Source organism: Bos mutus, chromosome 16 (genome assembly GCF_027580195.1).
Source record: "Bos mutus isolate GX-2022 chromosome 16, NWIPB_WYAK_1.1, whole genome shotgun sequence".
Lineage (NCBI taxonomy): Eukaryota > Metazoa > Chordata > Mammalia > Artiodactyla > Bovidae > Bos > Bos mutus.
In genome coordinates this window covers 38937117-38953234 of record NC_091632.1, presented here as the reverse complement: position 1 = coordinate 38953234, position 16118 = coordinate 38937117, and the positions used below count along the sequence as shown (strand labels likewise).

General features: G+C 55.8%; 1 protein-coding gene across 1 annotated transcript; it reads right to left on the bottom strand.

The window, feature by feature from the left end:
- Nucleotides 1-1332: 1332 nt before the first annotated feature.
- On the bottom strand, nt 1333-15517 carry RNF207 (ring finger protein 207). The gene is made up of 19 exons (XM_070385121.1): nt 15192-15517; nt 14876-15032; nt 14576-14766; nt 13576-13708; nt 12326-12470; nt 12156-12237; nt 12007-12082; nt 11801-11926; nt 11299-11345; nt 10965-11037; nt 10830-10898; nt 10228-10296; nt 9975-10072; nt 9066-9252; nt 8708-8893; nt 8361-8412; nt 7816-7933; nt 2462-2542; nt 1333-1614 (listed from the first exon to the last, which is right to left on the bottom strand). The coding sequence occupies exons 3-19, from the start codon at nt 14764-14766 to the stop codon at nt 1446-1448; spliced, it is 1902 nt and encodes a 633-aa protein (XP_070241222.1). The 5' UTR covers nt 14876-15032; nt 15192-15517; the 3' UTR covers nt 1333-1445.
- Between the last annotated feature and the right edge of the window lie 601 nt (nt 15518-16118).

Here is a 16118-nt window from a genome sequence, read left to right as displayed (position 1 = left end):
TGCTGTCAGTCTGCCCTCCTGGGCTCGCTCCTGTGGGTCTGTCCCATAGCTAAACTAGGAGAGTAACCTTATAGAGTAATTGCTCTTCTTTTTACATGCAGAAATGTTTATTTAAATATTGGATTTTCTTTCACAGATACTGATGATTTCCAATTCTTAAATAAAACTGTACTTAATTTCACTATGAACAACAGTGTGACTGTGTGGGATTCAGAAACTCAAGGTCTTGTTACTTCCAGTTAAGAAACGTCCAGAACCTACAGCATAAAGTCAGACGTGTCTGCCTCCTTGGTTCTGTCCTGAGTTCCTCCCTCTGAGCGGTGTGTTCCTCCTGTCCACACCCCCCCACCACTGTAGAGGTCCGCCCCTCCCTCCCCCACGGTGGAGGTCTGTGGTGCTTTGGGATGGGACCTGGGTGCACGCAGCAGGTATGCAGACCTTGGGTGCTGATGTGACCAGTGTGTTGACCTGCAGGCCCACCTGGCGCATGAAAGCCACCTGAGTCACTAAATCAAGCTGGTATTTAAGATGTGACTCTGGGCATCATTCTGCCTCCAGAACTTTGAATGTTAGGTCATGCAGGTCGTTGTTCAGTTGCTCAGTCGTGTCGGACTCTGTGACCCTGTGGACTGGAGCACGCCAGGCTTATCTGTCCTTCACTATCTCCTGAAGCTTATTCAAACTCATGTTTTTTGAGTCCGTGATGCCATCCAACCATCTCATCCTCTGTCGCCCCCTTCTCCTGCCTCAATCTTTCCCAGCATCAGGGTCTTGCAGGTTAATTTTCATGTTTAAGTGTTCTGTTTAAGTTCCACTTGACAAAAAGCTACTGGGTAAGAATGAAAAACCACGGGAGCAAAGCTGCGGGTGAATTGTGCTTCAGCATCATCAGAGGCGCACGGGAGGGTGACAGCAGGTGGGGACGGCCGGAGGGACATGGGGACAGAGGCGCTCTTTCTTCGCTTTATGAGCTCAGCCTAGGCCCCACAGTGAGAAAAGCTGGAGCGAAGGTTTTTCCCCTTGGCTGAGTCAGCACTAGGATCACAATGGGGTAGAACTTTCCAGCTAACAGCAGGGCTGTGGTTCAGAAGGAACAGGCTTCCTCTGAGGCAGAGTAGGTGCTGCCCAGTGGGTTAGTCCAAGAGGCTCGTTCATGAAATTCAGAGGGTGCACCCTGGCAGGAGTTCACAGCCCAGTACACAGGGAGGTGCAGGGTGAACTGGGCTGCCTCCTGGAGCCACTGTGATAAGGGTCAGGACGCTGAACCATGAGAAGTCTAGCCTAAACCAGAGAACCTGAAATAGGGATCTGCTGGAGTGTCTGGGTTTTATTGATGATAAATGATTACAAATTAAAAAAAAAAAAAAAAAGGAACTGTCTTTTCTTCACTCTCCTGGCCTTGATTGGCTTGTTGCAAAGTGCTTGACCCTGGAACTGGTCCCAGGCTAAGCTGGGTGCTCCCTCCAGGTGGGGACATCACCCCCGTTTTTTGATTTGGGTCTGTGTGCATCTTTGTTTTTCAGTGGAGGCTCCTCTGCAAGGCCCCCCAGAGCTCGGCTGTTTCTCAGCTCTAAGTTCTTCTCCTTCTTCTCTGCAACACTTACTGGATCGCTCCTAAAGAAACACTTGGCATGACTCCCCTCTCCGCTCCTGTCCCCATCTCCTTTGTGTCCCAGCGCTAAAATCCACCCAGGCAGAGGCTTTTAGAACAGCAAGCCTTCCCAAAGGGCACCAGGGAGTGACCACAGCAGAACCAGAACCACGTCGTCTCCTAAAGGACTCATCTCGCTTCTAAGACTTCTAGCTGCAAAAACGTCCACAGTTCAGACCGTTTCAGAGGCTTGTGACCCTGCTCTTTGAGTCCACCCTCCCTTGAAGCAACCACTCCAGGCACTCCAAGCCTGGAGTGGTTGGGGCTGCTTTCTGTTCTGTCACCAACCCCACGGTGGCTTTGGACACAGCTAACCTCTCCCCACCCACAGGCCCTCTTAGCTCCGATTTTCTACAACTCCAGTGAAACACGAGAAGGTCTGTTTGTGACAGTGACGCTCTGTTACTGTACATTCTTTTCTCCCTCTGGCAAGTATGTTGGCAAACTCTGTGGCTCCAATGAAGGAAGAAATAACCCTCAATCACTTTTCCTTGAGTCACACGGCGTAAGAGCCAGGGTGCTCAGAGGTGTGTGGGGAAGGAAGGTGGCAGCCATGGCCATCTGTGGTTACAAAACTCTGGTCATGTCCATCCAAGTCATATCTGTCATCTACGAGATCACTGGTTTGAAGGCACCACCCAGATTAAGAACCTCTCCGACCCCAGAATTTACACACGGAGGCCCAGCCAAAGGTGTAGAGCTGGTCAGTGGCAAGCAGGGACCAAAAGAAAACAAAGTCTGTCCTTATCATCTGTGTTTGTCTCTGAGATTAAATCATTTGCCTGCTCATGTTGAGAAGACCCGCTTTACCTGGCCGGAGCCTCGGCATTCACACCATCATCATGCGTGTTTTGTGGATGGTCTGATGGTTCATCCACAGGGACCTGAAACCTGCGAGACAGAAAGCAGTTCCCGGGGTCTGGATGCAGCAGAGCCAGCCCAGTGCGGAGCTGGCCCGGTGCGTGTGCTCAGGTTCATGGCACAAACCCTAACCTGAGCACACCCTCAGGACCCTCCTCAGGCTTTGGGCCTCAGATATTTACTGGGGGCCAAGGCCATAACAGTGGACGAAAAAGGCTGGGCCCTGCGTTCCTGGGAGCCCTGTTCTGGTCAGGGAGACATGCCAAGGTGGGGCACCGCAGGTCCGAATGGGGGGAGTGACTGTGAGCAAGACCTGCTTTCAATAGGAGGGTTCGGGAAGGCCTCCCTGCCGATGCTCAAGCTGAGGCCTGGGTGACATGGTCCCTGGAACAAGCTGAAGCAACAACATTCCAGGCAGAGGTGGGGAAGTGGGAGCCAGTCCAGCTTCTTTGCAGAACCAAAAGGCCATCGTGACAGGTGTGGGGAGGGGCTGACAAGGACAGAGGTGGGCAGGGAGGGTCCCAAAAGGACTCTCAGGCCCCAGGCCACACTGACCGTGACCTGCTGGAGGGGCTGGGGTGGGGAGGCAGTTGACAGTGGCTTGGATTGGGGGCCCCAATGGAGACAGAGCAGGTGGACCATGACAGCTGAGTCAACAGGATGTGGGGAGGGGTTAGCAATGGAGGTGAGTGAAGGAGGGGAATCCTGTCTTCTGAGCTTTTAACTCAAGCGCCTGCGTGACTGTGATGCCTGCACTGAGATGAGACGGGAGTAGCTTGTTCAGGAGAAGGAAACCGAGCTTTGGGCCCTTGTGGAGTTTGGGGTGCCCTGAGACATCGAAGCGCAGAACCCCAGGAAGGGGTACTTGAAGATAAGTCTGGAACTTGGGTGGGTCTGTGCTGGGGCAGTGGGTTGGGGGTCATCTGAAACACCATGGGGTTTGGAGTTTAAAAAAAAATTGGGGAGCCACACCATGTAGCATGTGGGATCTTAGTTCCCTGAGCAGGGATAGAACCCACGCCCCTTGCAGTGGAAGCACAGAGTCCTAACCAGTGGACAGTGAGGGAAGTTCTACATGGGGGTTTAAAGCTGGGGGGAGGGGTGCGGCGAGCTGGGTGAAGGTCCTTAAGAGAGGGTGCAGGATGAGACGAGTGCCTGAGACTGAGCTCTGGGGAAAACTGACATTTGGGAATTGAGCCGAGGAGGCAGAGCCGAGCCGAAGGTACTAAGAAGGACTAGCTGGAAGGGTCGGAGGGAAGCTGGGAAGGTGGAGTGTCTCAGAAGCAGGAGAAGAGCCAGATGAAGGTGACAGTCCAGGCTCATGATCGTTGCTCCAAGGTCAAAGAATGTAGCTGGAAGGTCGCTGATGATGGAATAAGAGCATATCCAGGAGGTGGGGTTGAAGGGGGTTCCCAGCACTGGGAGGGGAGGAGGCAGAGGGAAACTCTAGATACCTGCAAAGTGGTCCATGAAGAGGGGGAGGGGCAGCCTCCCTGCTCACCCCAAACCCCCAGGAGCTGGGCTTCAGCCTGAGCTCCTTTCTATTCAGTGACACCAACCACAGATGCCGCTTCCCTACAGAGGTGTGACTGCCAGGGTATTGCCCCTTGCAGGTGGGCAGGAGCATACTACTGGCAGCCAACTGCTCACCAAAGCAGGGCACATGGAAGGGAAAGGATGCCCACAGAAAAAGCATGGCTTAGAATGGGCACACGGTGTGAACAATTGGGGTCTGTGACACCACGATGTCACCTCCACTCAGAGGCCCCCAGGATTACGCCCATCCTGACTGTAACACCAGAGGTTAGTTCTGCTTGGTTTTGAGGTTCTATAAATGGAATCACACAGTATCTGGAGTAAACTGCACTGAATGTTAGCCTAGGAGGACACTGTCATTAGTCCTGGGTGGACAGGGATTTGATCAAGACTCTGCAAAAGGAGGACTTTCCTGGCAGTCCAGTGGCTAAGACTCCTCACTCCCAATGCAGGAAGTCTGAGTTGGATTCCTGGTCCAGGAACTAGATCCCACATGCTGCAATTAAGAGTTAGCATGCTGCAATGAAGGTCCCACATGCCACAACTAAGACCCAGGGCAGCTAAATAAGTTAATATTTTTAAAAAACTGCAAAAAGTATGATGAGTGCAACCACTCAGTGTGACTTGTTAAAGTAGTCACTTAAAAGGTGGCTTGGGGCTTCCCTGGTGGTTCAGTGATTAAGAATCCGCCTTGCAACGCAGGGGACACTAGTTCGATCCCTGATCTGGGAAGATCCCACATGCCACAGGGCAACTAAGCCCATGGGCCACAACTAATGAAGAACCATGATGAACCATGCTCTTAGAGCCTGTGCTCCACAACAAGAGAAGCCAACCCAATGAGAAGCCCAAAGTACAGCAACTAGAAAGTAGCCCCTGCTCACCACAACTAGAGAAAGCCCTTGCACAGCAATGAAAAGCCGGCACAGCCAAAAAAGGAATATGTAAATAAATATTTTAAAAAATAATAAAATTAAAAAAAATAAAAAGTGGCTTGGCAGTTCTGGATTAATACAGCAGTTGTGCACACACACTCTTGATTGTCCTCCTTCCCCAAACTCACTAAAACTAGTAAAGGGACCAAAACAATGAGGGGGGAAGTCCTCTCCAGGCTGACAGCAGGAAAGAATAACAGCAAAATTTGGAAGCTGGAGAGCAGTAGACAAGTGTCCACTAATTCAGCAGACCTGAGAAGCTGAGGTCCCACCAGTTCCCACCACAGAATCCCCGGGGGCCCCAGGAACAGGCAGCCCTGTTGCCTCTGCAACTCAGGGGGTGGGACTGAAATAGGACAGTGAAGGTTAAGATCCCTACCTCTGAACAGCTGCATCCCCCCAACCCTGAATTCTGAAAGGTTAGTCTCCAGGAGGGTAAGACACACAGGTGAGAACTACTGAAAACCAGAAAATTAGGTGTGCAGACAGATGATCCACATGGTGACCTTCCAGGAAGGAAACTGGGCAAAGATCTAAAACTGACATTGGGGCATTAAAAAAAATTAATCATGGGGCTTCCTTGGTGGCTCAGTGGTAAAGAATCCTCCTGCCAATTCAGGAGACACGGGTTTGATTCCTGGTCTGGGAAGATTCCACATGCTGCAGAGCAGTTAAGCCTGTGCTCCACAACTACTGAGCTTGTGTTCTAGAGGCCAGGACCTGAAACTACTGAGCCCATGCTCCACAACAATGGACGCTTCCTTAGTGAGAAGCCTGCTCACAGCAACTAGAGGGCAGCCCTTGCTCTCTGCCACCAGAGAAAAGCCTCAGCAGCCATGAAGACCCAGAAGGCTAAAAGTAGAAAGAAAAAAAAAAAGGCAAAAGAAAAAACCCCACCTATCCAGATGCCTCACATGCCCCACGTGCTCAGAGCTCGAGCCTGCTCTCCCCCACCTCACTCCTAACATGAAGAGGCAATCAAAGATTCCCTGACATCTGAGAAAAGCCTTTAACATGGAATGTAGAAACCGAAACAAAAAGTAACTTGGAGGGAACAGCCTTCGAGGGGCGGGAGGGGGGGGGGCGGTGGCGGTGGGGAAGGAAACTTAAAAAAAAAAAGCACAAAAATCTATCAGCTCCCAAAGGGGTTAGATATCGTGTCCATGAAACAACAGAATGCTATGTAACTAGAGCAGTCAGGGTACCAAAAACACCTCTTTGGAAATGAAAGCCAATTTATAACATTTAAAAGAGCTCTTGGGGACTACCCTGGGGGCCCAGTGGTCTCTGTGCTCTCAGTGCGGGGAGCATGGGTTCAATCCCTGGTCTGGGAACTAGGTCCCACATGCCACAACGAAGAGTTCAAGCGCCACCACTAAAGATCACACATGCAGTGATGAAGATCTAAGATCCCATGTGCTGCAACTAAGACCCGGTGCAGCCAAATAAATAAATATATATATATTTTTAATAAAAGAGCTCTTGGAAATTTTATTCAAAAATGAACTAAATAGGCAAGATTGGAAGATAAATGAAGAAATCTCCCAGAAAGTATGGCAGATTAATGAAGAGATGGATAAAAAGGACTGAAAAGAGAAGGTAAATCAGAGGACCAGCCACAGAAGGCCAGTATTCAATAAGAATTTCAGAAAGTGGAGAAAAAAAGTGGAGAAAATCAATTAACCAGTTCAAAAAGGAATATACCCAGACAAGAACACGTATTTCCAGATTGAAAGGATCCACTGGTACCCAATGGATAGAACATTTGCTATTGTTTAGTTGCTAAGTCACATCCTATTCTTTACAACCCCGTGGACTATAGCTAGACCTGCAAGAATGTGAAATTTTATAACACTGGCAGCAGAGAAGATTCCACAAGCTTCTAAAGAGAATATGTAGGTCACATTACAAGGGTTAAGAATCGAAATGCTTTCAAACTTCTCAAAGACAACCTTGGAAGCTAGAAGACAATAGAGCAATGCCTTTAAAGGAGATAATTTCCAATCTAGAATTTCCATCTAGAATTCAATACCCAGCAAAACTATCAGTCAGTCAAGCACAAAGGCAGAATAAAGATACTACAGGAACTTCCCTGAAGGTCCAGTGGTTAAGACTCCAGGGTTCCAATGCAGGGGACAAGGGTTCAGTCCCTGGTTGGGAATAAGATCCCACATGTTTCGCAGTATGATCAAGATAGAAAGAAAGAAAAATACAGCAGACTTGTGCTGTTCAAAACATGTCTGTCCCATCCTCTCAAGATGCTGTTTGGAGGATAGGCTCCACCAAATCATGAACAAGGACACGTGGCATATTGGAATCAGGAGATCTCACTTTGGAGCAAGGCAAATGGAGTCCCCTGGAGGGTGGTAGAAGGAGAATCTAGGCTGACCACTGTGTACCAGTGCTACAGGGCAACCACCCTGGGGCTTGTGACTTGAGAGGCAGGCACATTGTGGACTTGCCACCAAGAAACCCTCTGCCCCTGTAACACTTCCGGTGCCCAAGGATGGTGCTTAGAGTCTGGTCCAGGTCCCCATCTAGACTTGGCTTAACCATGGGCTGGGGAAGTTCTCTCTCCTCTGTGTCCTGCTGCCTAGATTAGCTGAAGACCCTCATTTCACCCCCAAAGTGTAAAGAGGTGGGTGATTGTGTGTCTAGAAGCAGAAACTCAGAGCAGCCCACTCATTCTGTGTTTTAGCAGAGGTCCAGCACCTGACCTGCCCAGATCATGACCTGGCCCACTTCCCTGATAGGGGCTCTTCCAAAGGTGTGGCACTTTCTCTATCCACATCCTGAAGTATCTTGGTTCCCCCAGAATACCTCCAGTCTCACCTGGGCTCCAGTCGCTCCTTCACCTTGGCAATGGAGCGGATGTAGGGCGTGATTTGCTTGGTGATGGTGGTCAGGTAGGCATTCTCCTGCTTCAGCTGGAGAAGGTCATGGAGCTGGGCTGTGGGGGCCCAGGCCAGAGCATTAGGTCTTGTTGGCTTCAGATCCTCACTCTCCAGCCTCAATCCATGTAAATATCCCAACTATTTGAGTGATTACCTCTAATTAAAGCATGAGGTAAGATTCCTAAAGTCATCCTACTTACTGAATTCTGACCTCAGATATATTTTGGGGGGGTCAGTTAGAAGCTGTGAGTCAAGAACTAAGTGGGGGACTTCCTGGTGGTCCAGTGGCTAAGACTCCACACTCCCAATGCAGAGGATCTGGGTTTGATCCCTGGTCAGGGAACTAGATCCTCCATACCACAACTAAGACCTGGCACAGCCAAATAAATAAGAGCTTGGGAGTTCAATCTGGTTATTGGGTAACTGGCTTCCTGCCCCTGAAAGCATGTGGAGGGGGAGCACTCAGCAGCAGCTGCCCAGGACCTTCATATATCTCCTGTTCGTTAGCCACCCGCTGGTAGGAGTCCTCCCAAATCTGAAAGAGAAAGTAAGTTGGATATTGCACATGGCCGAGTTGGAAGTTCCATTGGTGGCATTTCTGTCCTCTAGCTGCTCAGAACCACAGGGTGCTCCCAGGCAGTTCCCATGGTTCCAGGGTGCTCCCAGGAAGTTCCTGGGTTCCAGGCAGCAGAGACCAGGTTCCAGAGCCTGTGAGGGCCTCCTGGGGCCCCAGGCCAAGGTCCCCCCCACCCACTTCCTGTCTTGGGGTAGCCCACCGACATGCTGACAGGTGGGGCTACAGGGCAGAGAGGTGCCTTGGGAGCGGCTACCTCCTGAAAGACTGCTCTCAGGCCCTCCACGGAAGCATACTCCGAGGCAATCTGGGCGTCCACCTGCAGGGCCTTGTGTAAGATGTCGCCCATGATCTCGGCTTTGATGAGCGAATGGTGCTTGGTGAGGTCCCGGTGCAGCTCCTGTACCTGGTCCTTCAGGTTCTGCATCTCTGCTTGCAGGCGCTGGGGGAGCAGAGAGACCGGTGTGTGCCTGTGTGCCCTGCAGGCTGGGTGCACTGTGGGGGCCTCGGTGGAGGGGTGCCTGGCAGCCCTGGTGGCCGGATGAGGTTTGGCCACTGCACTTTGGCTTGAAGGGGTGGGGCCTTTCCTCGCTGGCCCATCCCAGCCCGCTCACCCGGTAGGAGTCCTCGTAGTGGCGGCAGTGCTCCGTGAAGGGTGAGTCGTCGCCCTCTGCCAGCAGCACCTTGGTACTGATGGACCGGTGCAGTGTGGGCTTTTGGACCGGTGACCCCAACATCTTCCCCACTGGGGAAGGGCAGCCGGGCCCCCTCAGCACCTTGGGGCCCAAGCCCCCTGTGAGCCTGGGGAGAGAACTTGTGTGGATGTGGCCGTGGGGGTCCAGAGGGTCCTCCTTTCCCCCAGCCTCTTACCCCAGGCAGCACACCAGAACCATGCAGGGGCCCCCAATAAACCTGATGCCAGGTTTTGTCCACCCAAGACCAGTGACATCAGCAGGGTATTTTTAAAAATCCTGAGGGTGATGCCAGTGTGCAGAAGAGTCTATCGGGATGTCCTCAAGGCTGGTCCCCAGCACACTGTAAGTTCATGCACACACGCAGGACCTTGAAAATTTGGCCTGATACCCAGTCTCCTGTGCCTGGGGCCCTGGGACCCTTGGCAGACAACCCCAGCTTAGGCATTTCTCCTAACTCCTAGGGATCTCCAGCTCTTTAGACTGCCCCCCATTCCCAGAAGTCAGACCCCCTGCAGCTTCTGGTGACCCAGACTCCACTCTAAGATACCCTTCCTTTCAGGGCTTAGACACCCCAATCCAGGTGCACAACTACGGTTGGGGGCAGCCCTTGAGTCCTCCTGTTTACCCCTGACCCGGTTCTAAGCCCAGTCTACCGTGGGCTTCCGACCAGGATGGCTGCTTTCAGGCTGGGCAGGCTCCCGCTTGGAGGTCAGTAGGTGCTCAGACGCGGCCCGGGAGCTTGGTGAGCTGGGAAAGCCTGCCCCCACCCCCGCAATGGAAATCTTGTTCCCGCCTCCCCGTTCTCGGGCCGGCGCCCTCGCGGCTCACGTGCTAGTGCCACCCCCGGCACCCGCCGCCCGGCGTGGCCCCAGCAGCAGTAGCGGCTCCAGGCAGCGCGCGAACTCAGCGCGGTGGTCGCTGGTGATCTGGGTGGCAGGATAAGGTCGTGAGGTAGGTCCCTACCCTGCGGGCCCGCGCCCCCGCCCCCGCCAGCGGCGCACCCCATGCCCCCGTCTCCCCAGCCCACTCTGCGTCCTCGGCTCGTGCCTCCGCCCCCGGCCCACCCCACGCCCCCACACACCTTGCTGCTCTGTGCCGGCCGCAGGCGATGTGGCCGCGTGACGATGCCCTGCAATCTCTCCATCAGCTCCTGCGGCCGGGGAGGGGGAAAGGGGAGGGCTCTCAGGTGGGTGGGTGCGGGAGGGGGTGACACTGAGGGGAGGGGCCCGGAGGGTGAGTCTGCCTTTAGGACGGTTACTTGCCTTCCGATCCTCCCTGGGATTGACCGGATGTCCACCCCAACTTCCCCCACCCCAAATCGACAGGAAAGGTTAGGATGTCTGGACTTCAGTAGACTCTGCGTTTTAGGGGAGGAGGTTTATGCTCCCTCCAGGCTCTGCTTGTCCTCTTATTTATTCATTGGCTGCACTGGTGGCTTTGGGGGATCTTAGTTCTTCCGCCAGGGACCGAACCTTGCAGAATCCTAACCACTGTAGACCACCAGGGAATTCCCTGCTGTCCTTTTAAAAGGGCTCCACTGGCCCCCAAGTAGTTTGTAGATGACGATGTGGAGGAGGTGGCCAGCCTCCAGGTAACAAGCTGCCCAGCCCTGAGGTGGGGGTCTCACATGTGCACAGTGGGTTCCTGCTGGGGAGAGGGGACCCAGGAGCTGGGGGCACTCACATAGCCCAGGTCCAGGAACTCGGCCTTGTTGGCCAAGCTGAGGAAGGAAGAGCAGATGACCAGGTGAACCTGCAAGAGGGACACTGCTCAGTGCCCGGGTGGGGTGCCCAGCCCCACGCCCCCAGCTGCCCTTACCTGCAGGGTGGGCAGCAGAGTGGCCAAATGGGAGAGCTGCTCCTTGAAGGCCTTGTCCTTCTCTTCATACTGGCTGGGGGAGGGGCAGGCAGCCTCATCTCCAAGAGGAGGGCTGCCCACCCCCACCTGGGTGGGGCCTCAGAACTGGGTGGTTCCATCTCCCCTCCTGCTTTATGCATCCTTCCCTGTCTCCCCTTCCCTGAGCCACCTTGCCTTCCCCCTGGCAGGGTGGACACCTGGATGTCTTGCTCTTAGGGTGGGATGGGGCTGGCCTAGGCTCCAGCTGGTGTCTGGAGGTCAAGGGGCAGAGGGTGGAGACCCTGCCACCACTCACCTCTGCACGGCCTGCAGCAGCAGCGCTTTCCTCTCTGACAGTTTGTCCTGGGAGGGACAGTCCACTAAGTGACTGGGCAGACTCAGCACTGCCCCCTCCCAGCACTCTCCCAGGCTCCTGGGCCCCAGCCACACAGCTGCTTAGGCTGGCTCTCCTCCATCCCACAAGCTCTGCTACCCCGCCTGGGAGCACCGGCAGCCTCATCTTCAATGTCACCTCCTATGGGAAGTCTTCCCTGACCACATCACATCACCGGCCCCAGCCTAGGGCAGGCCCTTCAGTTCAGTTCAGTTCAGTCGCTCAGTCGTGTCCGACTCTTTGAGACCCCATGAATCGCAGCACACCAGGCCTCCCTGTCCATCACCAACTAACTAACTCCTGAAAGTAGTTCAGTGCTTGCTACACTGGAATCTCTAGAAGGGCTGGGGCAGGCCTGGGCCCCAGTCAGGAAACGCTGATAAGGATTCTGGGCTGTGGCTGTTTAGTTCCCCCTACCCCTCACCTGCATGCTGCTGAAGAGGGCCTGGATGGCAGCCTCCTCCTCTGCCGCGCTGCGTCGCACTTCCTCCACCATCGCCTGCAGCAGCTCGATGGCCTCTCGTGTGGCGGTCTGCAGGGCCTTCACCTCCTGGGGACAGGGCGGCCTCAGCCTCCTGGGGGCGCGCGTTCCCAGCCCCGGCCTCGGCGCGCCCGGCAGCCCGCGCTCACCAGCACCGCCTGCTGCAGCCTCTCGCAGCCCTGGACGTAAGCTGACTCGAGGTCCACGCAGTGGACGCGGCTCTCCCTGCAGGGACCCCGCGCGTGAGCCCCGCTCTGGGACGCTCGCCAGCCCTTCACCTCCTGCGCCCTCTACCCACCCCTGCATGTCCCGGAAGCAGCGGATGCACAGCAGCGACTTCTTGTCGGTGGAGAACAGGACATAGGGCTCGGCGTGCAGCGCTGCGGCGGGGGCGGCGGTGAGGGCGCCGGCCAGCGCCCGTCCCCATCCCCGCCCGGCGCCGGCCCCGTCCCCGCACGCCGCACTCACTGCACTTCTGGAGCACGTCGCGGCTGCGCTGACCTAAGGCCACGATGTCGTGGCGCGCGAACATGCGTGCCCGGTGCGTCTCGTCGCGGCAGCGCGCGCAGAGCGGCTGCCCGCACGTGTTGCAGAAGTACGTGGTCTCCGCGTCCTGCGGACAGAGCTCGGGCTCAGTCCGCCGGTGAACTGGAAGCCTGTCTTTGCGCATCTGCGAGTCTCCGGCAGGGGCAGGGCCGCCGGCAGCCCTTTCGTGTAAACCCGACACGCAGCGCTCTGTATCCCCAGTTTACAGATGAGAATATCGAGGCTCAGAGAATAGGTAAGGGGGAGGTACCCAGTCTGGGCTTGAGGAGGGGGTCCCCCAGGGTTGTGGGGAGGGCAGATACTGTATTTGCAAAATATTTAACCTACAACAGAAACGTATGTGTGCCGGTGGGCAAGACCTGTCAAGCCCCTCTTGGCACCCTCAATAGGAGCCACATGGCTGTGTTCACCTCAGCTATTTGGAGTTGAGACTTGACTGGGAGGGGAAAAGGGGTGAAGGTTTGCAGGTGCCCTTCCCTGTGGCTGAGAGTCCAAGGCATCGATCCCAGGAATGGCTATGAAAACACAGACCCCCAACTTCTTTGGCATTTAAGGCCATTTCCTCCCCAAGCTCTCCCTACATCCTGCCTCTCACCTACTGCTCCTTATCTTCATACTTCCGGGTAGCACATATTCTAGAACTTGCCAGCACACCCTGACCTTTTGCTCCTGTAGGAACATCCTCCTGGGAATCCTCAGACCAGCTTCCACAGTCTGGAGAGAGTCCCCTGTGCACTTCTCAGTCCAGCCTGAAGCCTGGCCTCTACTCCCAGGTCCTTCAGGATGACCTCTCCCCCAAAACACAGTGGGCTCACATCCCCTGTCCTCTCTGGCTGCAGATAGCGGCTCGCAGCTACCCAGGTAGCAGTGGACCCTGGAGGGACTCCAGGTCTGTGCATGGATTGCTCTTCTTGTTCCATTTCACAACTCTGCCCTGAGTTGGGGGCCAGTAAACTCCCCGCAAATCCAATGGCTTTAACCCCCACACCTAACAGACTGCTGGTTCAAGTGAGTTGTTTTGGAGTTCGGTCTCCATACCAGTAAAGTGGGGCCTCTGTTTTGGATAGGAGGTGCCTTAGAGAGGGGCTGGAGAGCCCACTGTTGGGTGATCCTCTGAGGACATGGTGCAGTCTGGCACCCTCCGCTCCCCACTGCACCCCGGGTGCCCCTGCCTGCTTGCCGCACTCCAGGTCGCAGTTGGCGCAGCGCACCACCTCGGTGCCATCCCCTGAGCTGTCCACCAGGAACTGCAACAGCCGATCCACTGGAGGGAGCCCGCTGGGGCCCTTCACCACCGTCTGGTGCCTGTGGAGAAGCTTCAGCCAAGCTCCAGATGCCCCTTCCCCGAGGCTCCCTACCCACTTCCTACTGCGTACATTCCAGGCGGAACTAAAAATAGGGTGGGAGGTGGGGTGCCTGCAGGCCTGACATCTATAAATATTTCAGCCAGTGCGCACTCTGACCGGTCCCTTCCCAGCCCTGGAGGGATCCTGGGAGGGGGTTGGCGACTCAGGGTGTCAAAGGCAGAAGCCTGGCCTCAAGCCCCTCTCGCTGCATTAGGCAAATTCAGGGCCACCCCAGGTATCCTGAGCTTCCCTGGTAGCCCAGCTGTTAAAGAATCCACTTGCAATGCAGGGGACAAAGGAGGCTTGGGTTCAATCCCTGGGTCAGGAAAATCTCCTAGAAATAGCAACCCACTCTAGTATTCTTGCCTGGAGAATCCTGTGGACAGAGGAGGAGCCTGGCGGGCTACAGTCCATGGGGTCACAAAGGCTCAGACATGACTGAGCAACTGAGCACACGTGCACAGGTAGGCTGAGCCAACACAACTTGCTACTTTGGCCTGAGACTTAAGGACCCCTAAGTGAGTCATTGGGAGTGTCCAGACGTTGAGCTGAGATCCCCTACTCCAGCAGCATCCAATTCCACAGCACAGGCACTCTAGCCTGCCCTTGCCCCCTGATTTATCTTGAGACGCCTTGGGTCATAATCCCAGGTCTCAGTTACCCTGATTTGTAAAATGGGCAGGAGCCTTCACGATCTCTGGCAGAGAGGCACCAGCTGGGTACAGTCTCTCCCAGCCTTCTCCCCGGAGAGTCTTGCCCTCCCAGCACGAAGATCCCTTCCCAGAGGGAGCCAGCCTCCCCTCCTCTGGGGCTTCCAGGCACTCACTGGCACAGAGGGCAGGCGAGGCGGCCATCAGCAGCGCGGCCACGCAGGCAGCCGGCACAGAACTCGTGAAAGCAGTCCAGCAGGCAGGGGCGCTCATACTGCGCGTGGCACAGCGGGCACACGAGGGGGTGGCCGCTTGTCCCGTCCAGGGCGCCCGGGCCCTCCAGAGACGTGAAGATAGCTCCCGACATCTTCAGGGACAGCGCAGGAGGGCGGTGGGGCGCCCTTGGTTGGGGAGGGCTCTCACCGTGCCCGCGCCGGCATTCGCAGCCCCCCTTCCCCTGCGCCGGTCCCTCTTACCTGTCCGGCCCGGACTCTTCGCGGCGTCCAGAGATCGCGGAGGGCGGAGCAGCTAGGGCTCGGGGCTGGGGGCTAGCGCGCCGGGGCGGGGAGGATGGGCAGGAGGCGCGCATAGAGGCCAGATCCTGTGCGTCCTCCCACTTCTCCAAGGCGGCCCCTGGAAGGTCAGTCAGTGCATCCTACCCAACGCCCAGCCTCCCTCTTTACCCCCCACCCAACCTCCCCTTACTCCCACCTCAGGAATTCTGCTGCCGGTGTCCTCTGGGTGACCCGCAGGCGGCACCCCTTCCACCCCACCCCCGGTGCTCCGGTCCACCTTTCCCAGGCCGGCGACTGCTGCCTTGCCGCGAGGGTCTGCACCGAATGAACTCCGAGCTCCTCCGCCGCTCTGACCCAGGGCCCTGGTCACAGCCACGGCCACGGCCACTGTACTCCACGCCCGGAGGAGGAGTGTGGGGAACGCGCGGCTGGAAACGACTCCGTGGGGCTAGGGTTCGAAACTTGGACTGGATCCCGCCCGGGATGACAGAGCCCCGAGCCCAGAGTCGCCGGAGCGCCGCACAGAGCGGGGCCCGAGGGCCCCTGGCTGCGGGCTCCTCAGGGATGTATGGCCCCTCGGCCAGGCTGGCTCTGTCAGGTCGGACTTGGCCGGGACGAGTTGGTTTGCGCGGTCCTATTTCCTCAACGGGCAGTTGAGGGAGCCCGAGAGCAGCATCCGCCCCTCCCACTCTTGGCTTGGGATGCACGTGAGAGGGCTTGGCATGCCAGGGCTGCGTTTGGCAGGTTGGGGGCCCCCGGCCAAGTTTCCGACCTCTCAGAGCCTCGGAGGTGGGTTAGAACAAGGGGACCTCTCGGTGATCAGGGCAGGCTTCAATGAAGTGAAATGCACGTCTCAAGCCTCCAAATAATTAAGACCCCAGCCCCATCAGCAGTGGAGTGCCCCACGAAGAGGTAGGTTTGGGAGGGAAAGAGCGAGAGAGGATGCGCTGAGCCTTTCCACTTGGGCCCCTCTGCCTTTCTTGGCCTGCTGTATACTTGTTTCACCCAGGGTGATTTTCTCCAAATTGCCTTTCTCTGCACATGCCGTCCTGAGCTCCTGGAGAGCAGCCCCCGTCTCTGCTCCCGCCACCACCCCCGCCCCCGTCCCAGAAATCAGAGTCAAGCCACAGCCTGACCCATGGAAGGTGCTCAATTAAATCATACTAATCAGTTAGAATGGATGTGAGAGTTGGACTGTGAAGAA

Excerpts from the sequence above, each read along its gene's own strand:
- RNF207 (XM_070385121.1), bottom strand. The coding sequence starts at position 14,766 with ATGTCGGGAGCTATCTTCACGTCTCTGGAGGGCCCGGGCGCCCTGGAC. Across the intron at positions 11,038-11,298 it reads CTGCTGCAGGCCGTGCAGAG|CCAGTATGAAGAGAAGGACA; the intron begins GTGAGTGGTGGC and ends CCCCTCCCCCAG. Across the intron at positions 1,615-2,461 it reads AATGCCGAGGCTCCGGCCAG|GAGCGATCCAGTAAGTGTTG; the intron begins GTAAAGCGGGTC and ends GTGTTTCTTTAG.